Source organism: Rutilus rutilus (genome assembly GCF_951802725.1).
Source record: "Rutilus rutilus genome assembly, chromosome: 5".
Classification (NCBI taxonomy): domain Eukaryota; kingdom Metazoa; phylum Chordata; class Actinopteri; order Cypriniformes; family Leuciscidae; genus Rutilus; species Rutilus rutilus.
Window position 1 is genome coordinate 28,915,948 of NC_140213.1, and position 20,037 is coordinate 28,935,984.

The following is a 20,037-nucleotide window of genomic DNA, read 5'->3' on the forward strand; positions in this document are numbered from 1 at the left end:
GTTTCTAATGCTTTAAAGAAGATTTTTTTTAAATCCCTATGGGATATTTCTGGAACCAACCAGCGCACCACTGTGAAAAAAAAAGTGAGCGGGCACGGTTGAACAGGCTATTACTCCCGAGAAATTCAGGTAATGACAACCCCATTTACAAAAATTCAAAGCAGTGTGTACGGAACAAACAAAACAACCATTTGTTAATGCCATATTTTAAAAGCACAATGATCAGAAATGTACACTGAAACCAGGAGCAAATTGTGACCCGCACCTTCCCACTTTAAAACGTCATAAACTTGATTGCTTATGAGCTTATGATATGATCATTCAAGTAGACTTCCAAACATAAACAAAACCATCTCTGTTGAGGGTTATTTGGTTAAAATAACAGAACAGCAAGACATTTCGGTCACTGTAATATTAATTTGGTCAAAATACAGATAGCACACATGCGTCTCCAAGATGCCATTTAAAGAGCGCTTTATTTGGAAAACATCTGTGTTGTACAAAACATCTGATAAACATCTTTAAAAAAGTAGTTATACGATCTAAATAATAAACATAAAGACATTTTTGAAATGTCTTCCAGGCAGCAAATTATGTCGGCCCAGATCCGGCCCACATTTGGTACAACTGGATTTCACACGGCCCAGATGTGGGCCGACACTATGTTGCTGTCTGACGCCAGAACATATAGTCACAACATTGTCAATCATTGCAATTTCCGGATTGAGTCGTGTTCCGTACACACAGAACGAGCATTTAAAATGGGGTTGTCTCTCCTGAAACTTGTGTACAGTGTGTGTGGCCTAATTTCCAACACGTTTGATAAAGCGAGCAATCTGACATGCAAAAGGTTAAGCACTAATGCTATCTTTAACTGTTAAATAGCAAAGAACCAGACAGCTAGTCTGAGCTGAGGCACTACAAATGTTAATGATAATACCTTTAAAAGGAGCAATACATCTATTTTTAGCCTAGCTTAGAGATTTTCTCAGCTGTCTGTCCTCACATTTATGTGGTATATTGTAAGACATATTGTATTGCTTCATTTTGCTGTTTTTTCCTTTCTTGTTGTAGAGAAAAGCTTTTTAAAAGCTGTTCAATCAAGCTGACGAGCTGAAGGTTTCTGGTTACCCAGTGTTTCTGCCCTGTATCCGGTGGATTATAGAGTTTAAAGACTTTCCTTGCATACTTCGTATTCGTGCACTCTATAGCACCCACCCACGACAGTTGTTAATGGAACAAGTTTATATTTAATTTGAACTCTGTAATCTAATATAATGACATTCACATATTTATGGTTTTGGGCTGCTGTACATAAGTCATGTAGTTTAAACATCACATAAAAAAAACACATTCACTCTATTAGCAAAGCCCTCTTTGCTTAAATAAAGAAATATTTTTGTATATATCCTGCATTATTGTTTGAATATATAAGATACGGGTGTAATGTTTATCAAACCATAAAATATATATGTATAAGAAATTGACAGTTGTATGCATGTTTTTCATGTTTTGTTTTAATATTTTTTTTAAAAACAAGGTGTTTGCAAACTTTTGACCATGGCTGTACATATTCAACTCATTTAAAATCTTAAATACTAAAAGACAAAACTACAGTAACAAAATGAACAAAAATGTATTATAATAATAATAATAAAAAGTACAGATGTAAATCAAACTAGTTTCTCATAATACTTCTTAATGTTTTCTAACTGGAGAGACTGTCTCTCTAGTGCCTCATTGTTCTGAGTGTTATTTTCGATTGTGCGAGAAGTCAATCGGGAGCAGAGGCTTCGCTTAAGACATCTTTAGTGTCTTGTGAGTAAATGCCATTCAGTCTCCTATCATCTGAGCAGAGACCGAGCTTATTGTATTTTAATAAAATAGTTCTATGACTTATGCAATAAATACGAATGTTTTCTAAGGTCTTGAATTCAAGGCTCCTCGAGGTGATGAACTGACATCACCGCCACATATCTGCCCTGATCGGTCGCCTACTGATGATGTCATCTGCACGAAGGTCACGTCCTGTCAGCGGATGTCCTTCTCCAACCTTTCATATGTTTATCTGAGAAAGAGGGAGAGAGAATGAAAGAAGTGGTGAGATATTAGTAACATCCTGACTACATTTGTCAAAAGAAAAACATTTGTTGGTTCACAACTGCAAACACTGTTCCAGCCACCAGAGGGCACTAGACAAAATCATTTTCTCCTGATTGACTTGGCATGACCTGAACCAGTGGAAAAACTGACTTCAGCTCTGAGAGGAAAGGGAAAGAGGGTGAGCGGAGGACAGCTGAAAACCAGAACAGATCCTCGCGTTCGTCACTGGATTCCCCCGTGAAGCACCAAACAAACACCACTAACCCTCTATGGACCACATTATGAGATATAATGTGTTGTAAAAGTTAAAAACTAATGCTAAAACTAATTTCAACTGATGCAAACTCAATTACATCTTCAAATCTGTAATCTTTTTTTTTTAAATATATATATATTCTATTAATTTATCATTAACAAATATATATTTTATATTATATAACTGTATTTTTACAGTACATCATTTGAATCATTTCGTTAGCCTCATAGCATAATTGCCTAAGTCATATTTCAATGTTTTTGGAAAACAAGACAAGTTTTTCATCAGTGGTAGGACAGTAAAGTTAGGCAGATATAGACAATTTGGCCAAAAAATGACTTAGGCAATTATGCTATGAGGCTAACGATTTCCATTTCTACATAACTATATATATAAAGACATTTATAATGTTAAAAAAGATTTCCACATTTCTATATTGTAATAATATTTCACAGTATTACTGTTTGTACTGTATTTTGGATCAAATAAATGCAGCATTGGTGAGTAAAAGAGACTTATTTTATATAAAATTATGTTTAAATTTTTGAAAGGTGTGATTATCAATACTACAACTGAGACACAATTTGCATCTAGTTATTGCCTATTAAAGGGTTGGTATAATGCCCTTTTCACAAGATGTAAAATAAGTCTCTGATGTCCCCAGAGTGTGTGTGTGAAGTTTTAGCTCAAAATACCCCACAGATATTTTTATATAGCGTGTTACAATTGTCACTTTCTGAGGCTGAGCAAAACGCACGTTTTTTTGTGTCTGTCCCTTTAAATGCAAATGAGCTGCTGCTCCCGGCACAGAGGGCGGAGCTTCAACAGCTTGCACTCACACAGACATGCACTGAAATTTCAAAAAGGGTTTTATGTTCAAACCTGAGTCAGACAATGATGGAGAGACTCAAGAAGAAGTGACAACAACGTAGAATGCAACAGGACATTTCTGAATGGTTAGTTAATGAATTTATGTAGCTTATCTTCTAGTCATTGATTAGCATATTCTGTCTTGATAATCTATAAATCGTGTTCCAGGGGCGGGGTTTATGTAAATTTGGGAGGAATGTCGTGTAGTCCCTACCAGACGTTTGTTGTAGTCCTTAAATAGCGATTTCTTTAAAAGAAAATATCTCCCTTTGCATTGAACTTTGAGCGTTGTAACTTTGCAGATGTTGTTTATGCTCAAACAGCAACATTACACACTAACTAAAGTTAGAAAAGTGAAATCATTATCAACCACCCCTTTAATGTACAAGCAACACTATAAGTCATGGGATTGATTCCCAGGAAATGCATGAATTGATCAAACGTACACTTACAATGTTCACCAAATACATAAATGTAACTAAAATGTGTTTTATTCAAAGCACTTGAGTTGTTACATCTAAATACTTCAAACAATGCTAACCATGTTGACCTTCAACAGCAGCTCTATTCAAGCTTGTGGCCATAATGACATCACATTAGAGAAAGTAAAACTAGGTTTAAATAAAACAGAACCATGTGACTTTATAAAAATGAAAAGCAATTGAATAAGTGTAAGAGCAGCTGTAAGGATGAATTGTGAAGAGAAGCCTTGAGATATTTATGTAAATCCCATGAGCTATTGATAGTCAATGTAAAGCCATTAGCCCACCGCCCCACAAATTCTTATGCAAGAGGGCAAATTGTTAGGTAACAAAAACTGACCTCCCCTCAATGCAACTGCACTGTAGTTATTATTAAAAGATTGCGGCTGTCTACAGTCGGGATGTTCACCGACCCGGACAAGTCAGCTGTGACTAAGTGACTTGAGTGTTTCCCATTCATTTACTGATGACAAATGCACCAGACATCCTGTGAGGATTTTTATGCATGGCTTTAGACAATGAACTTTAGGTCAGGACCATAATGAGAGATTAGAGGAAGAGGAAACTACAATTCAAAAACAAACCGAGCCAGAAGCACTATTATAAAAACACAAACATGTTTGGATGAATATTCCGGTTCCGCATGTTTAGTCACTCACCTCCTGTCTGCACTTTGAGGAAGAGGAGTTAGAGGAAGAGGACACACCCAGCAGTGAGCGCTCTTCTGCGGGCTCGGTGTGGCCGCTGTCCACGGAGTCGGTATCGCTCGATTCCGGTTGGGTCACTTCCTTGGAAGCTGACTTCGTTTCTGGGATCTGAGCAACTTGGAACCTGCCATTCACACACGGGTGACACAGAGGTCAGTGAGTGCACCTGATTCGTCACTGTGAGCATAACCGGGTGTGTATCTGAGAATGAGACCTGAATCACCATCTCAAACCAACGCAACTGATTCATTCAATCATTGTGTTTTATAGGTCTGCTCCAAACTTAGTGCCATCTACTGCCTAGATAGGCTGCTACCTTCTAAGGCAGCATGCAAAGTGAAATGGAACCTCATAAGTTAATAAGTGCTAAGGTAATAACTCCATTTTCTAATAATAAATACAACTACACACTACACATCAATATTTGGTGAAATAATATATTTTTATAATAATAATATTTTTTTTTTTTTTTGCCAATATTAACCCTTTACTCGGCTACATTGGTTGAATATTTCACATTTTAGCTAATTTCTATGCATTCTGGGATCCAGTTATTATTGTTAACTAAAACTTAAATTAAAAACATTAAAAATCATTTAGTTATAAAATAAAATACAAATATTAGATTTAGATTTTTTTTTTTTTTAAACTGAAATGTTGCTGATTCAGTTAAACAGCTGATTAATTCAGGCTTGATGTTGAATCAAAATATTATTTTCTAAATGTAGTTTTTCTTTAATGTCTATTAAATGCTTTTCTGATCTAACACAATAATGAATTAAAATGATCTTGTTTTGGGGGGGCCAAAATCTGACAAAAGCACATAAATTACAAAAACAAACAAAGATTATGAAACTGAAAATTAAAATAAAGTATAATTAAAAGCTAATTAAAAATATTAATAAATACTATATAAACATACAGTATATATTAAATCTCGCCTTAAGACCCATCTTTTTAGGCAGGCTTTTATGTGATTACTTTTATGCAAAATTATCATTTTGTTTAATATTGACTGTTTTATTGTGTTTGTAAGGTGTCCTTGAGTGCCATGTAAGGCGCCTATAAATAAAAAGTATAATAATAATAATAAACAGTACTGATATAACACTGCTGGGATTACCTTATTTGTGAAACACATATGCAATAGATATTGGTCAAAACAAGTTTTTTTGGGAAATGTTTGGACGGTCTTCACATGGGAAGTCTAAAAGTGTTCACTAAGTGTTGGAAAAGAGCTTCTGTATGTTTAATAAAACAAAAGAAAGAAAGCTAAAAACAGATTTCTCATGTTTCAGTTACAACAACAAATTTGGGATTAAATGAAGGCCTTTCTTCTCAGAATTCACATTATTATATTCAATTTTTTTCTCACCTTCCTACAGACAGGATGGTGACCTCCGGCGCCTTGACCACATTAGTGGGGCTCTTGTGCGTATCGGCGGGCAGTGCCAGGGCGGGCAGCAGCAGCTCAGGCCATTTCTTCTGACTGCAGCGGGAACAGCAGAGCCCGGAGCGAGGGGCCAGCCCGTTTATAGTGTGCAAATGATGCTGGTGGGTACACAGCCGGGGCAACGAACGGAATTGGGAGAAATGAGGAAGAGCCGGAAACCTGACAAAAAAACAGACCGAGAGAAAGACACTTACAAACTGATATCAGTATTGTGTGTATATTTGTATCTATATACATATTGTGTGTATTATAGTATATATATATATTTTTGGAATTTTCTCAAAAGTACTGGGACCGGACTGGGAAACGCTGCAAGCCAAATTCATGCTTGTAACACTGGCATGATCACCTCTGCTCAACATGCTGCTTCTCTAAGCAACACCCTAGAAACCACATAGCAACACCCTAAAACACTCAGAACACCTTAGCAACCCCCTAAACTAATCAGAACACCTTAAAGCCTGGGTATACTTCATTTTCTGCATTTCGCTCCGCCTCGAGCACAGTTGAGTGTGCAAGCCTTTCAAAGTATACTCCTTTGGCCGTAAGTGCAGAAAGACACGTTTGGCGTGTGCACACTATCTAGTGGACTGTTTTCAAGCGCTCAAGTCACTTGTGTCCGTGCGGACACAAATGCTGCGACCCAATTCGCCTACTTATACTACGCCCTAAAAGTATGTACTCTTTTTGTGAAGAGTAAGTACATACTTCTGAGTGTGTAGCAGAAGAGGAGGCAAGCTTTGGGACAGACTACTTCATCATCTTTAACGGACAGCTCTGTCGCTTAGTTACGTGCGTCCTGTCACTGTTTAAACTGCCCTATGAATCCTTCAGTTAAAATTCTCCACATTCAATTTAATTTAATGTCCTACCATTTCGAAGAGAAATATAGTAGCTAACTATATAGTAGTAACATGGAGACTCTCCTCAATTTGGATGATGCATTTCCAAATGCATCTTTACAAAAGTTCACAATGCTGTTGCAGATTAAATATAATGTGGATAACATTGAATAAATATATTTTCGTCAGGTTAGATACTGATAATTAATCACTCAAAATCACACTTTATCAAAACCTCTCAACTTAACCATTGGACTCGCACATCTGCCATGTTTGTAGTTTTTTTTTTTTTTAAAACACTTTTTATTCGTGTTTGTAGTTCTGATTAGAATCGGAATCGACTGGATCCTCTTCCAACGCGCAATGGGTTGTGCGCAATATTAGCCGTTAAGAGTGCACGTCACGGATCCGCACTTCGGATTCTAACCGGGAAAAAGTAGACCATCCGGGTATCTACTAATTTCAGCATACTACGATTTGGGACAATTACGTCATGCGGACAGTGTGCGGACCGCTGAAGTATACTTTTGGCTTTAGCAACCACATAGGACATAGCAATGCGCTAAACTACTAAGCAACACTCTAAAACTACTTAAAAACATCCAACATTAGCAACACCCTAAACTAATCAGAACACCCCAAAAACCATATAGCAATGTCCTAAACAGCATCTTAGCAATCACATAGCAAATTCCTAGCATCATGGCAGTTTTTATTAATGCTTTGGCAATGTAAACACTTGTATCATACCAATGAAGCTTGATTCTTGGCATTCTAACAGTTCTTAAAATAAGTCTTGAAGTACAAAACAATATACTAATTTATTCAAGCGTACTCTGGACACACCGACACTGAAATCACATAAACCAAAATACATTCATGGAGTCTTGAAAAGCACCCCACCCCCTCCATAGTTCCACCGTGATGATGTCAGAGTCCCCTGAGCTCATGACAGCTGTATAATGCACCACTCTTGGCTTGCAGAAAAGGGCCTGGAATTAAAGGATCTCTTGAACTAAGCACCCGGCACCTAGTGTCATTTCAGCCGACACTGATGATGATGGCACTGTGCTGGTTTCTGAGAGGTCACCAAAGAGGTGAACTCTGACTCTTACGATGTGTTTGACATTGTAAAATGCATAACTATGATGTAAATCTGATTGTATGGGCATGGGACCCTCACCTCACTGCTGCAGTGTGAAAATAAACAAGCACTTGCTTCTTGATGATTTATATGTTTGTCAGTGCAACTAATTACTCCCCCCTCAGCTATTCTAACACTACATTGATTCCTTTTCCTTATTAATGAGTTTACAAGAATGAGCTGAATCTATATCTGAGCTAACGGAAAGCTGCTTCCTGTTTCACAACTGGGAATTCCTCTCAGAACTCCAGTCCACAAGTGAAGTGACCATTAATACAATTCATTATTGCTGGAGATGATTCATGCAATAATTCAAGTGTGAACTGTGATCATCTCATGCACTACACACTACCATTCAAAACATTTCTTATTATCGTGTTGAAACAGTAGTGCTGCTTCATATTTGTGTGGAAACCGTGATAATAATTTTTTCAGGATTCTTTGATGAATAGAAAGTACAAAAGAACAGCATTTAATTGGAATATAAATCTTTTGAAACATTATTATTATCCATTTGAATGCATATTTGTGGGAAAAATATTAATATTCATTTCTTTTCAAAAATCTGATCCCAAACTTTTGAATGGTGTACGTTTCATAGTTTAAAAACTTCCATAAAATGGAATTGTGAGAATCGTCTGGCTCTTCAAAGACAAACAAACCATATACTGAATAAAACAGTTTATCTAGGATGTCTAAAGCTTTTTATTCTTCTCCAGAACTTCCTGTGGTGAAAGATATATGGAATATTCCTTGCAAAGACTCAAAGGTATGAGAAAGGGTTTATGCTGTATAGGAGATCTCTATATAGATGATCAATTTGCATCTTTTTCACAACTTAAAAGTAAATTTGCACTCCCACAGTCTCACTTTTTCCGTTATTTGCAAATTAGAAATTATGTAAAGGAAAATATTTCACAGTTTTTAAATAAACCCGAAAACCATATTATTCACAATCTTTTATCTTCTAATCCTGAAACCAGACATTTAGTATCTTGTTTTGTTCGGGCTTTTACAACATCTATATGCGCCAACCAGCTCAAAGTAGGCTGGTCTACAGAACTGAACAATGAGGTGTCTGATGAGATCTGGGAAGAAGGCCTATCAAGAATAAAGAGCTGTTCTGTAAATTCGAGATATAAATTAATCCAGTTTAAAGTTATACACCGCATTCACTACTCCAAAACTAGATTAAACAAAATATTTCCCTCCATATCTTCTCAATGTGATAGGTGCAAGATGGCGGAGGGGACATTGGCACATTTATTTTGGTTTTGCCCTAAATTGTATGATTTTTGGTCTAGCATTTTTGAATTATTTTCTAGGGCATACGGAATTGACATTCAACCTGACCACAATCTGGCTATTTTTGGCTATTCTGGTGTAAAGGATACTATCTCTCATACTCTTCAGCATGCTCTAATGGTAGGCTTGATTGCAGCCAAAAAAGTAATACTCCTCAATTGGAAAACTTCACAAGCCCCTTGTTTCCGGAGATGGTTAAATGAGATGCTTTATGTTATCCAAATGGAACAGTTACATTTTGGGGAGTTCTGCTCACAAAAAAGATTTGAAGCCACATGGGGACCTCTCTTGAAACTTTTGGAAGTTTAACATTTATTCTCTTCTCCTGTGGTGAATTAACTGAATTATAAAACAATTGTGAATATTGTAATTTATGTTTATTTTCTCAACAATTATCTTGCATATATTTGCTGACTAGGCAATCCAGACCCTTCTTTTTTTTTTCTTTTTTTTGTGTGCTGATGCGCCTTTTGTTGTTCTGATTGTTTTATGCTTTTGTGTCTGTTAATATAACTTTTAAACTGTTAATAAAAATAATAAATACGAAAAAAAAAAAAAAAAAAGACTCAAAGGCATGAGGAACTAAACCACAATGGGTCTTTGCTTTTGTTATACTAGTAACGTTTCATGAGTCATATATGATGCTCATATCCCTCTCATAGCTCATATGCTACAAATCCCATTGTTATAGGGAGAAAAATATATTGTGTAATAAAAAAAATAGCTGGATTTTGCACTTTCTCCGTTTTAATTTAATTTTGGACTCTGCATGCTGTTTGTGAGTTTTTGACATCGGTGTAGATGTGTACGTTTGCGTGTGTGTTCTTACTTGATGGATGAGCTCTTGTTGAGGGCCATCTGTTTGTCCTCATATTCCTGCAGAAGTTCTTCCAGCGCAGCAGCGTTTTCTGTAACACACATTGAGATGCAATAAGACTCACAGTGTGATGTAAGGGTGAGTTAAATGTGTCGAGAAACATCACACACCTTTCTTCTCTGTGATGAGCCGCACCAAAATGCTTATGGTGTCTTCATTGGGGTCATCAATGATGTATGGGCAAGGGTTTGCTGAGGAGAGAGAGAGAGAGAGAGAGCAAAGTTTAGAGTTTAACACTTTTTGGGCTATATTTCATATCAGGATATTTTTATTTAGAAACCAATCTAAAAAAAATGACATAATTGGGTGAATTGCATAAATAAATGCCACAGTCCAATTTCACCCCAATTTCCAAAATATTATATTGTTATAATTAACAAAAAAAATTAAGAATAATATATATATAAAAAATGTATAATTATAACTGGGATATAGTAATGAAAAATATCTAGCACAAATAATTTATTTTTTATTTTTATTAAAATGAGCATAAATGAAAATTAAGTACAACAAATACTGCATAAATATTTTACAATTTAAATATACTTCACAGCATTATCATTTACTAAAACTAAAACTATTACAAATCATTTTCGGTAATTGAAATAAGGCTGAAATAAAATACATATAAATGTTAGATGAAAAACTTGAGAATGGTGCCTTAGCAACTAATTGACATAAGTACTAAAATGACTAAAACTCAAATAAAAAAAAAGGTAAAATGTCAAAAGCACATAACAAAATGATAAAAAAAAAAAAGCTGATTCAAAATATTGATAAATATTATAAGTAAGGGATAATGTAGAGCGAGGCGGTTGTTATCGGATAACATATAACATGTTATGTCCGCTTCGCGTCGGGGGTCCTGATCAGCCTGTCGGGGTTGTATTCGCCATAACAGCCGCCTCGCTCTACATTATCTTGCTTATTACATGGCTACCCACCAAATAAATCAATAATCTGACACGAAATATTGATTTAAAAAGGAGTTTATTGAATTAAAAACGACTGTATTGCTTCCGCTAAAGAAAATAGTCCATTTCGTCTCTACGGTTAGAATCCTGCGTCCATAGCAACGCTTTGTTTTTCATGGCAACGGTGTGTTATACTTAGCAGCGGTCTGTTATTTCTTGATATTCTACATTCTACATTACAATTCAACCAAGCCAAGTAATAAAATTATATAAATAATACTAAAACAACACCACTTTCCAGTATTAAGAATTTGGGGGGAAATGTGCTTCAAAAACCTTCTTTTGGTGAGATGGTGACATGGCCTTGACCGGTTTTGTGAGATTCACAGTGAACAAATATTACTTTAAGCTCAAGCATTATTTAAAACTCTTCTGTGGATTGTCATGATGTCATCCTCGTCATTAAGTGCTATTTTTAAAAGAGTTTAACAGTTTAGGGAAGCCGACGTCATTAGCTACATCCACGTTAGTTAGAATAGAAACATGCCAACTCAACATGAGTCATTGAAGACACAGAAGGATTCATTTATGTCGTCGTGCTAATGCTAAACTCTGCAAATTCCATCTCTATTGTGAATCTATTGGATACAGAAGGCTCACTGTGCACAGTGTGCAGTTAACAGTGGTCTCTATGGTAACAGGCTATATCCCAGAGTTCCACAGTAAGGCAGCTGGGGACGTTGCGAAGAAGAGCTCACTCAGCACTCTGCTATATTCACCCAGAATAACCGTCAGCACTGCAGAAGCGTGGCTTTATTATTCTGATCACTGTTAGAATCATATTCATGATACACATCTACTGAAGCTCCAGAAAGTGCCAGAACATTTCAGTCACACTTAAAAATGTAGAAGAAAGAATTTGACAATAAGAAGTCTGTACAGTTTGAAACGATAAAACAATAGATCTAATGTTGAAAAAGAAGACAGTCGGTATTGTGTGACTGTGTTTGTTTGTGGTTAGTGGATTGTGTTGACGTGAGGTTTCCTCTGCTAGGACACCTGTGTAAACTTGAGGAGAATTTACCTCATACATCCATGTGATTGTAAAATGGCTAATATCCACTTATTTCTCCATTTGTCTGGAATAAAATTGGTTTATTTGCAAATATCATACACTACCGTTCAAGTGTTTGAGGTCGATAAAATTAAAAGATGTAAACTAACGTTTTTGAAAGAAGTCTCTTATGCGCACCAAGTCTTCATTTATTTGATCAAAAATACAGTAAAAACAGTGATTTTGTGAAATATTATTATCATTTTTTAAATAACTATTTTTTTATTGTAATATATTTTCAAATGTAATTCCTGTGATGGAAAAGCTGCATTTTTAGCATCATTACTCCAGTCTTCAGTGACACATGATCCTTTCGAAATAATTCTAATAGCTCACTTGCTGCTTAAGATTTTGTATTATTATTATCAATGTTGAAAACAGTTGTGCTGCTTCATAATAAATGCAAAAGCAATTTAATGTATCCTTGCTGAATAAAAGTATTAATTTATAAAAAAAAAAAAAAAACATTTTACTGACCGCAAACTTTTGAACAGTAATGTATATGTACATTTTCACTATATATGTTTTATTATATACAAATTCTGACCATTACATCAAACAAACCACCAAACCATGTGATTTTCAAGTTTCTGGTCTCAAACCTACTAATTTAAATCATCTTTTGTTTCTAATTATATATACCCAGTATACAAATATATTATATGTAATAGCTATACTGTATAAATGTGCTATTCTACAACAACCAGTGTGCTTTCTAGCCCACAGCTGATAGTTAGTGAGGCTCTGAGGTTATTCCATCTCTGTGTTTATCTATTTGCTGCAGACAACAAAATTACCAGCTAAACTTGACGTATGTATTGCAGAACAGAACAGTCTTATAATCTAATGGCTTCAATCTAGTTTCAAACTTGCTGAGAGCCATAAAAAGGCTCTTTTTAGCTCTGTCACCATTGTACTACTGGTACACCTATGGTGCTTGAACTTTCTAATGCATGGGTAATGCATCTTTATAGTTTTATCTCAGAACAGCAGTCTGACTCATCGATGACAAAAGCATAATACTAACAGAAAATTGCCTAAATCAACTCTAAATCAAAAACACAGGACAATAATGTTAGAAGCTGTCTCTTGTGCCAGTGGGTGGTGAGCACTTTTTCGAGATTTACCTTGTTGCTGGGAGTGGTAAACAATCAACTAGTGGGGATTCTCTGAGTTATGTGGGAGGTAAATCTTGGCAAGGGCACCATTTCGGGTCAATTGGGTACGGGACACATCATCAGTATAGTGCCCTTGCATCCTCTAAGTACATACAGCACCAGACCTTTCTTACAAAGCAAAGCTGACCATCGAATGCTCAGACATCTATTAGAGCTCTTGCTGATTCATCTCACAGCTGAAATGTGTAATAGCTATATTAGATTACCGTTACAGTCTGAAGTATTGAAATACTAGTCAAGGTAGAAGTGCTCTCTTGCTCTTGAAAGCAAAGTGCTTATGTAATCGTTGCTGCAACAATAATAAGTGCCAAGAAAAGACATTTAATCTGGGAATGCACCGTCAGAAATCGACTGGGAACATCAACAGCAGATTGAATGCTGCATTCTGCCTGCAAACATCTTCACTTTGTTAAGTGATTTCGAGCCCATCACACCCCAGGGACCTCTATCATCCTCTTTAATCTGGATGTTGTCACCTGCTCTACGATTCCTGGACCAAACCCAGACTGATACAACAGAAGCTTTCAGACTCCAATTGAGCCGAGACTTTCATTATTAATCACCTCTTGTGATATTTCAACGCACCATGTTCCCAAAGCTTCTTACATAAACAGTCCATGATGTCACCCAATAGGCTACTTTCTTCTTCTAAAGTATATATAAACACTTCAAATAGAGGATTCTCTTGGTGGTCTGGGAGTGTTTGCTTAGGTCAACGTGAATCAGATGTAGTCGGCACTGACCACATCAGAACTAGTCAACAGTGTAGTGACAGCAGTTAGAGAGCATCTACAAGCAGAGAACAGACTGAATTATTTATCTGAGGAAAGAAGATACAGATGGAGTCTCATGCTGCTCAAAGATAGATGAAGAAAGGAGAGAATGCTTTAGCAACCACATAGCAACGCCTTGGCAACCACCCACTACATTCTAGAGTTTGCATGAGCAAAAAAAACCACATAAAAATCAGTGTCTTTTATCATACAGATTGAGCTGATATTTAACAAAGCAATAATTCTCTCACATTCATGTATAAAATGACACTTTTCATGACGGGTTAAAGTCATCTTGAAATCAAAATGGACAATTCTTATGACGGTTAAAGTCATGTGGCCTTGTAATCTTTAATCAAAATAACTTCCCCTCCCTCGTTCAGCGACATCTCTCTCTTCTCTGATGATGTGTTTACTGGTGTGAGGGCGGGACAACCTGTCACTCACATGAGATCCACCAATAGCAAACCACAACCATCCAACCATCCAATCAATTCCCCATGGACAAAATCAAGTCCCGCCCTACATTAGTTCTTGTTTGAGAAGTCGTTTCACACGGATATACGTCACAACAGGGGAGAAAAATCTATCGCAACTTCTGGACTTTAACATCAGCCTTTAACCATCATGCACAGCTTTTTGTGGTTTATATAATTAACTTCCTTTTTCTACTTTTTTCTTCTAAACACAAAAAATAGGCCACTGACATCCTGAGCAAAACTCCAAATCCAGCTCTGCTGCTCTGCTTATTCAGCTGTAAAACATGATGTGATTATTGCATTATTTACTCCGTTCCTGAAAACGTTCCTGCTTTACAGGCAGAACCTGAATTATAATATGCAAGCGTTATTGTAGATGAAGCCCTGATCTCATCACAACAGCTGCGGCTCCACCCACTGATTCACATGCATACAAAGGATTTGAAAACAGTGTGATCTTATTTTGTACAGTGATTTTATTTAGGAGGTGGTTTTAGTGTTACAATTGGCCTTTGTTGCTACTCATTTTTTAAATCAAACTCAGGTAAGGTGATAGCAGCTGCATATAAAGATGTTTGCATCATTAATATGGGTGTATGCTTGACTCTTTTGTATACTTGACTTTCAGGGAGTTTTATTTATAAGGTTTATTTAAAGAGTTAATATCAAACATGAGATAAAAAGCAAGTTGAGAACTCAAAACATCCTTCACAGTCCAGAAAGAGCATTTACTGGAACAGAACCGCAAAAACACCTCGTTCTAAACTTCCACAACTTTCTGACATCAAATGAATGCATTTGAATACTTGGCCATCCAAAAGGCCAATACAGTATAAAAATAAAAGTCAAAAACGGTGGAACATGATCATAAAATACTAAATTATGACTCTTTTTGGTCTGATCAGAATATGCCTCATTCTGAAGTACAGCTGAAAAGTTTGGGGTCAGTAAGATTTTTTAATGTCTCTAAAAGAAGTATCTTATGTTCAATAAGGCAATCATTTATTTGATCAAAAATACAGAAAAAACTGAAATACTGTGAAACAATTTCCAATAACTTTTCTATTTGTGTATATTTTAAAACATAATATATTCCTGTGATGGTAAAGCTCTTCAGTGTCACATGATCCTTCAGAAATCATTCTAATATGCTGATTTGCTGCTGAAGAAACATTTCTTATTATTATCAATGTTGAAAACAGTTGCGATGATGTTTTTCAGGATTCTTTGATGAATAGAAAGTTCAAAAGTACAGTATTTATTTGAAAAAACATCATAAATGTATTTTTTGGTCACTTTTGATCAATTTAATGCATCTATGCTGAATGGAAGTATTCATTTCTTTCAAACTGATCCCAAACTTTAGATGTAATCTTCTTAATTACTTAGATCTTTCTAAAAGCACATCTTTATGGACACGCATAGTGATCTAATAAGTGTTTCCTTTGTTGTGTATGGACACGTGTGCGTGAGTGTGTATTGTACCTTCTTTCTGCGGAGTGGCAGCTTCTGCGTCAATGCCCTCTTTCTCTGCGTTGCAGCGGTAGCCCTTCTTCTTGAGCAGGTTGCAGATGAGAATTCCCAGCAGGCCCATCACGCAGAAGATGGGCACTAGTGCAAACACAGCATACTCCGTGCTCTTCTCCTCGGGATTTTGAACGTTGGTGGAGTTTGCACCTCCCACTCCAGACCTGCTAGGGGTGCTCCTAACAACGTTACGTCTCCGCCGGCTGTATGGCTCTGTACATAGAACACATTATCTTATTAATTACTAATAAGACGATTCTACCTCTGAATTCTGATTGGATGAGTATATATATATATATTACTGTAATAAAGTCATTCCTATTTTTAAACTAAATAGCATAAATAACATAAAACATATAATACATATTAAATTTAAACTATATATACTGTTTAAATTGTATTATATGTATTACAGTTTTTTACGATTGCTATGACAGATTTTTCAATACATTTAACAATTTTCCAAAACTCTTAACACAGTTAGCACTACATCCGTCTGTGTAAGCTATACTATTAACACATTTCTTGTTGCTTTAACACAAAATGCATACAATTAACACAAATTTAAAATGCTTGAACTTCTTTTACACACAAGCTCAAACAAGACCAAAACAATGGATTTTTACTGCCAAATTTACCAATGCTGTAACACTGTATGTCAGAACAGATAACACCATGTTCTAAACCTAACCTTACATGCTAAAGTCAAAGTAAACAGCTGCTTATATTGTGAATTGAAACACAAATATATCCCCTGTATTTTATTCTGTTCTTACTGAGAAACAGCTGATTGAATTATGCAAATAATTAGAAGATCTTTTTATTTTTTTTATTCTTCTGCTTTTTCTGTTCGTATATTTTGTATTTTCACATCATTCCATTGCTAGTGAGAAACAGCTGATTGAAGTTATGCAAATATGGGACAATGTGGCATTCCACCATTCCCGTCTAGTCACAGCCTGGTTTGACGCCCATCAGAGGATGATGACCATTTTCCTTGCCCCTTACTTCCCTTTCCTCAACCCCATTGAGGAGTTTTCTCAGCCTGGAGATGAAAGGTTTTTGACCATAGTCCACAGGACCAAATGTCCCTCCTGTATGCAAAAGATGCTGTATACCAAGACATCACAGCTGAACACTGCCAGGGGTGGATAAGGCATGTTACTGTAAAAGATTCTTCCCAAGATACCTTGCCAGGGAAGATATCAGGTGTGATGTGGATGAGAACATGTGGACAAATGCAGAAGACCGGGCAGATTAGAAGATGACCTTTTCTGTTTGTATATTTTGTATTTTCACATACAGTAATACTGTAAATGGCAGCTATATTGCATATTTTTGTTATCTTGCAGAAATGTCCTGTTGCAAATAAAGCCGTTACAGCAGTAATTCTGTCTTCTTTTTCTCATAAACCATACATTCCATAAAGCTACTCTAAGAAGGGTCATTTATTTTGTTGTATTGAATTTCTGCTGCAAAAAAACAACAACAAAATGCATTTACATTACAAACAAAACAAAAATGTAGAGAGACTTCAAAAGAAACTGCAGTGCAAAACACAATCTATGATCAATACAATATCTATAGATATAATAGATATAGTATAATATACCTATAGAATAATATGTCTGTTGTATAAGGGCAGACCTGACACATATAAAGTAATGCAGTTTCTGTAATTCCATCTGATGTTAGTGTTTTTTATGACATTGTGCTATGATTGACTATATGTTCCTGGTGGAAGAGAACATGTGTTAATGTTTTGGTAGACATAGTGTATTGTGTTAGTGTATTATTGTATTTTGAAAATTAGTTTTGCAGTTTAGTTTATAATGTGTGATTTTGAGCATGAAATTAACCGTTTTGCCAATTGTGTGTTTTAGGTGTGTTGGTGCGTTAAGAGTTTAGGAAACTTGTTAAATGTATTGAAAAATCTGTCATAGCGATTGTAAAAAACTGTATATTATATTATTTATGCTATTTATTTTAAAAATAAGAATGACTTTATTACAGTAATGAGAATCAAATAAGATTTACTATTAAGGATAATGGTAATTATTTATGTATTTATTTTTTCATTCATTCAAATTTACGGAGCTCCACACGACATGCGGCCACGAATCAAGAATTCATTCCCTCGTTTTACTAAGAGGCCGTTTACACAACACTTTTTTTCAACTAAAAATGGAAAACTTATACCGCTCATTTACACGACAACACGTTTTGGGGGGCCTGAAAACGCAAACTTTTGAAAACGGGTTTCAAAGTGCACGTTTTTGAAAACGGTACCTTTATCGTCTCCATGTAAACAACAAAAAAGACAATTTGTGAAAACGCTGACGTCATGCGCATATTGCGTGTTCAGCTATACTATGTGCGTAGTGTAAATTTACACAGTGACATCGCCAACCACAGACCTGGCACAGCATTTTTATTCATTCGTTTTTGCAAATCCGTGTTAATGGGAATCATTTTGACAATGTTGTCGTCTGTACGTGAAAAAAGCAAAGGAAAAACATTCTGTTTTTTGTACATCGTTGTCGTGTAAACGTACTCTAAATCAAGTGTATATATATATATATATATATATATATCGTGACAACAAATTAAGAATTCATTCCCTCGTTTTATAAATTCATTCCCCCAATTTAGTAAATCATGGCCATGTTGTAATTTTTTTTAAATATTTGTAGTAAATACATTGTTTTAGTTAATTGAAAACACTAAGGGAACTAATTAGTACAACATGGCCACGATTTACTAAAACGAAGGAACAAATTCATGAGAGTCATGAGAATGAATTTTAATTCGTGGACACGATTCGCATTTGAAGTAATTGTAAAATAGCCAGTATTTCTACCATGAACTGCTTATACATAGCTAGCCTAATGCTCCATATTACTTTGCAGAAGAATTGTTTATTTTGATTTTAATACTATTCAATGCAAAAATGTATCGAACATTTTTCTTCTTTGTACTTTTTGTTTGTAAAATGATTAAAAGTTGATGTATGAAAAGCTAAACACTTACCCCTGACGCAGGCGTGGAGGGTGGAGGACTTCCGTTTAGCAGCAGGGTGAAACCTGAAAAATATTTCAGTTCATAAATACGCCCACTCTACACTTTCCCTTTAATTCAGTTTTGGGAACATTGTGAGCCTATGAAAACACATCTGCTAGGACACCAAAGTGACGCAATGATGAAGACAATGACTGGAATCAAAAGGATAAAATAATAATAAAAGAATAAATATTGTTTTGTTCTTTACCCGGGAAGGCATCCTCCACACACGGCGTCAGAGTGTGAGGTCGGTGCGGTGGTGATCCAGCGGTTGAGTCCACTGCAGGAGATATGTGGGCGGCACGGCTCAGGGTCACGGTTATCAGAGAAGGTGCCTGCTGGGCAAGTCCGGCACAATCCGGCCTCACCAGGACCCTCAACTTCCCCACAAGCCTTAAAGAAACAAATAAACATCACTCAGATGATATAATCACGAATTGTGTGAAAGAACAAACTGTTATGTCTCTCAAAGAGTGGTGTTAAATTAGAGAAGATTAATAAATGAAGCTTTTTTTTTATTCATATATATATATATATATATATATATATGCATTTCTAGGTAACACTTTCCAGTTCCTAGGTTAGTTAATGCATTCATATTACCTAACACTGAGCAATACATTAGTCACAGTATTTATTCATCTTTGTTCAAATTAGTTAATGAAAATACAACTGTTCCTTGTTAGTTTGTGTTAGTTCAGGTTCATTAACTAATGTTAACAGATAGAACTTTTGGTTTTAATCATGTATTAGTAAATGTTGAGATTAACATTAACTAAGATTAGTAAATGCTTTAGAAATATTTTTCATTGTTAGTTCATGTTAACTGATGTAGTTAACTAATTTTAAGAAATGAAACCTTATTTCTAATATGAAAATACTGTTTAAATATAAGTTTTATATAATTTATGCTGCTTTGACATTATTATAAAATAATAATAACTGTACTGCAG

At 35.6% G+C, this 20,037-nt stretch overlaps 1 protein-coding gene across 1 annotated transcript in view; it reads right to left on the bottom strand.

Annotated features, from left to right (window-relative positions):
• Nucleotides 1-1,412: 1,412 nt before the first annotated feature.
• relt (RELT TNF receptor) overlaps nt 1,413-20,037 on the bottom strand; it is a 36,900-nt gene continuing 18,275 nt past the window's right edge. The window contains exons 4-11 of the mRNA XM_084409419.1: nt 19,293-19,477; nt 19,055-19,107; nt 15,983-16,237; nt 10,150-10,230; nt 9,992-10,070; nt 5,794-6,030; nt 4,371-4,542; nt 1,413-2,068 (exon numbers count right to left, since the gene is read on the bottom strand). Coding sequence (XP_084265545.1) covers nt 2,057-2,068; nt 4,371-4,542; nt 5,794-6,030; nt 9,992-10,070; nt 10,150-10,230; nt 15,983-16,237; nt 19,055-19,107; nt 19,293-19,477 — 1,074 coding nt within the window. The 3' untranslated portion in view covers nt 1,413-2,056. The remainder of the gene's footprint in view (nt 2,069-4,370; nt 4,543-5,793; nt 6,031-9,991; nt 10,071-10,149; nt 10,231-15,982; nt 16,238-19,054; nt 19,108-19,292; nt 19,478-20,037) is intronic.